The sequence below is a fragment of the Bubalus kerabau genome, chromosome 4 (assembly GCF_029407905.1).
Source record: "Bubalus kerabau isolate K-KA32 ecotype Philippines breed swamp buffalo chromosome 4, PCC_UOA_SB_1v2, whole genome shotgun sequence".
Lineage (NCBI taxonomy): Eukaryota > Metazoa > Chordata > Mammalia > Artiodactyla > Bovidae > Bubalus > Bubalus kerabau.
In genome coordinates, this window is record NC_073627.1 from 43,698,464 (window position 1) to 43,701,295 (window position 2,832).

A 2,832-nucleotide genomic window follows, 5' to 3' on the forward strand; every position below is an offset into this window, starting at 1 on the left:
GGAACGCATGTATACCTGTGGCGGATTCATGTTGATATATGGCAAAACCAATACAATATTGTAAAGTTAAAATAAAATAAAATAAATTCTTGATGAAAAAAAAAATTATTGATGGCTTTAAAAGTTTTATTTATTTATTTTTTTTGGGGGGTACCAAATTACCTTATTTGAAGGAATGGTACTAAAGAAAGAACTTAAGTAGATGTTTTGTTACAACTTATTGAAAAGATGAAGGTAACCCAAATATGCATGCACTGCCTTGGTGACCAGGGAAGTCACCCCTGTGGCTGTGGGAAACCAGCCTTAGGCTTAGCTCTCACTGTGTCCCAGGGTGTGCTTGTCAAAGAGGTACTCTGCCATGCCAGATCCAGGGGCCCCCATCTTGCACAGGTTGGTTATGTGGTCACCCAATTCTTTGATGGCTTCCACCTGCTCATTCAGGTAATGAGTCTCAATGAAATCACACAGATGGGGATCATTTTTTTCAGTGGCCAGTTTGTGCAGTTCCAGTAGTGACTGATTCACACTTCTCTCCAAGCACAGAGCACATTCCATCGCAGTCAGCCCATTCTCCCAGTCATCACGGTCTGGTTTCTTGATATCCTGAAGGAAGATTCGGCCGCCTCGCTGGTTCTGCAGCTTCATCAGTCTCTCAGCATGTTCCCTCTCCTCATGAGATTGGTGAAGAAAGTATTTGGCAAAGTTCTTCAAAGCCACATCATCACGGTCAAAATAGTACGACATGGACAGGTAGACGTAGGAGGCGTAGAGCTCCAGGTTGATCTGGCGGTTGATGGCGGCCTCCGAGTCCTGGTGGTAGTTCTGGCGCACCTGCGAGGGGGATGCGGTCGTCATGGTGGGCGGCTGAAAATGGGCGGTGGTGGTGGTGGCGGCGACGGCCGAGCGGCGCTGGAGCGGTGGCGGGGACCTTGGGCCGGTCGGAGGGCGCTGTCAAGTGGTGACGAGGGCTGGCTCTGAGTGGCCGGCCGGGGTAGGGGGGGACGAGCAGCCGGGTTCCGTTCAAGCACTGTTGAAGCAGGAAACCGCGGCGACTCTCCGCTAAGACTGTTAAAAGTTTTATATTTTTTGACCCAGTAGTTCCACTTCTGAAAACTATCCTAAGAAAATAAATTAACAGAAGAATAAAAAAGTATGTGTGTGAACATGCATTATCTTGATAACAGTAAAAGTAAGCTTTTAAACAAAGGTGTTAGATGAGCAATAGTAATCTCTACTCCTTAGAAAGATGTGATGATTAAATGAGATAGTACATGAAACTTACTCAGTGTAGTGCAAGGCACAAAGTAAATGCTTAATAAAATGTGGCTGGCATAAGCAGTAGGCTAACATTTGACAAGGAACCAAAAATGCTCAATGAAGAAAGGCTCATGCTCAGTTGTTTCGGTTGTGTCCGACCCTGAGACCCCCATGGACTGCAGCCCACCAGGCTCCTCTGTCCATGGGATTCTCCATGCAAGTATACTGGAGTGGATTGCCACGCCCTCCTCCAGGGGATCTCGCAGATCCGGGGACCGAACTCATGTCTGTCTGCGTCTCCTGCATTGCAGACAGCTTCTTTACCCACTGAGTCACCTGGGAAGCCTGAAGAAAGGCTTAGTCACTTCAATAAACAGTGTTGAGGAAACTGGATACTCACATCCAGAAGAATTAAACTGGACCCCTATCTCACATCAGTCACAAAAATTAACTTGAAATGGAATAAGGACTCAAATGTAAAACCTGAAACCCTAAAATTCCTAGAAGAAAGCAAAGGGGAAAAGCTCCTCGATGGTGGTTTGGCAATCATTTTTTTTTTTTGATATTATATCAAAAGCACAAGCAACAAAAGGAAAAATAAACAAGTGACACTATATTTATAGAAACTACATCAAACTTGCGCACAGCAGATGAAACAATCAACAAAATGAAGAGGCAGCTTACAGAATGGGAGAAAATATTTGCAAACCATATGTCAGTTAAAGGGTTAATCTTTAAAATGCATTAGAGAAGGAAATGGCAACCCACTGCAGTATTCTTGCCTGGAAAATCCCACGAACAGAGGAGCCTGGTGAGCTATAGTCCATGGGATCCCAAAGAGTCTGACACAACGATTGAGCACACACACACACACACTTAAAATCCATAAGGAACACAAAACTCAAATAATTCAATTTAAAAATGGGCAGAACCAGCAATCCCACTTCTGGGTATTTATCCAGAGGAAACAAAATCTCTGTCTTGTATCTGCACCCCTGTGTTCCCTGCAGTCTTGTTTACAACAACCAAGACATGGAAACAACCTAAATATCCACTGATGGAAGAATGAATAAAGAAGGTGTGAAATGCTGCTTTAGGAAGGCAGGAGAACCATACCAAACCTCTACTTCCCCTTCTCTCAAGTGGGTCTCTATCACTTCAACCCCCAACTTTCATATATTCATTATCTTAGAAGCAGAGTCCACAATACTTGCAGATGGATTTCTTGGGAGATCGACAGTCAGAGAAAGAAAAGAATCAAGAATGACTCAGGCTTTTTGTAATTGAGTGAATGGTAGTGTCATTTATGGGGAGAGGAGAGTTAAGGGAAGACTGGGTTGGGAAAAAAATCAAGATTGGTAGAGAAGAAAAGAGGATTCGGGATCACACCTCAAGAAGTAACATTTTGCCTGGTATCTGTTGTGGTTTTAAAATATACCCTCAAAATCTTTGCTACTCTTCTCTTCAAGTGATTGAGCTTAATCCCATTCTCCTTGAGTGTGGGTTGGACTTAGTGACTTGCTTCTAAGGAATAGACTATTGTAGAAGTGATGGTGTTTGACTTCAGAGATAGGT

General features: G+C 43.7%; 1 protein-coding gene across 1 annotated transcript; it reads right to left on the bottom strand.

The window, feature by feature from the left end:
• Positions 1 to 228: 228 nt before the first annotated feature.
• On the bottom strand, positions 229 to 1,070 carry LOC129651367 (ferritin heavy chain-like). The gene has a single exon (XM_055580112.1). It carries the CDS (start codon positions 853 to 855, stop codon positions 310 to 312), a length of 546 nt encoding a protein of 181 aa, XP_055436087.1. The 5' UTR covers positions 856 to 1,070; the 3' UTR covers positions 229 to 309.
• Between the last annotated feature and the right edge of the window lie 1,762 nt (positions 1,071 to 2,832).

Excerpts from the sequence above, each read along its gene's own strand:
- LOC129651367 (XM_055580112.1), bottom strand. The coding sequence starts at position 855 with ATGACGACCGCATCCCCCTCGCAGGTGCGCCAGAACTACCACCAGGAC.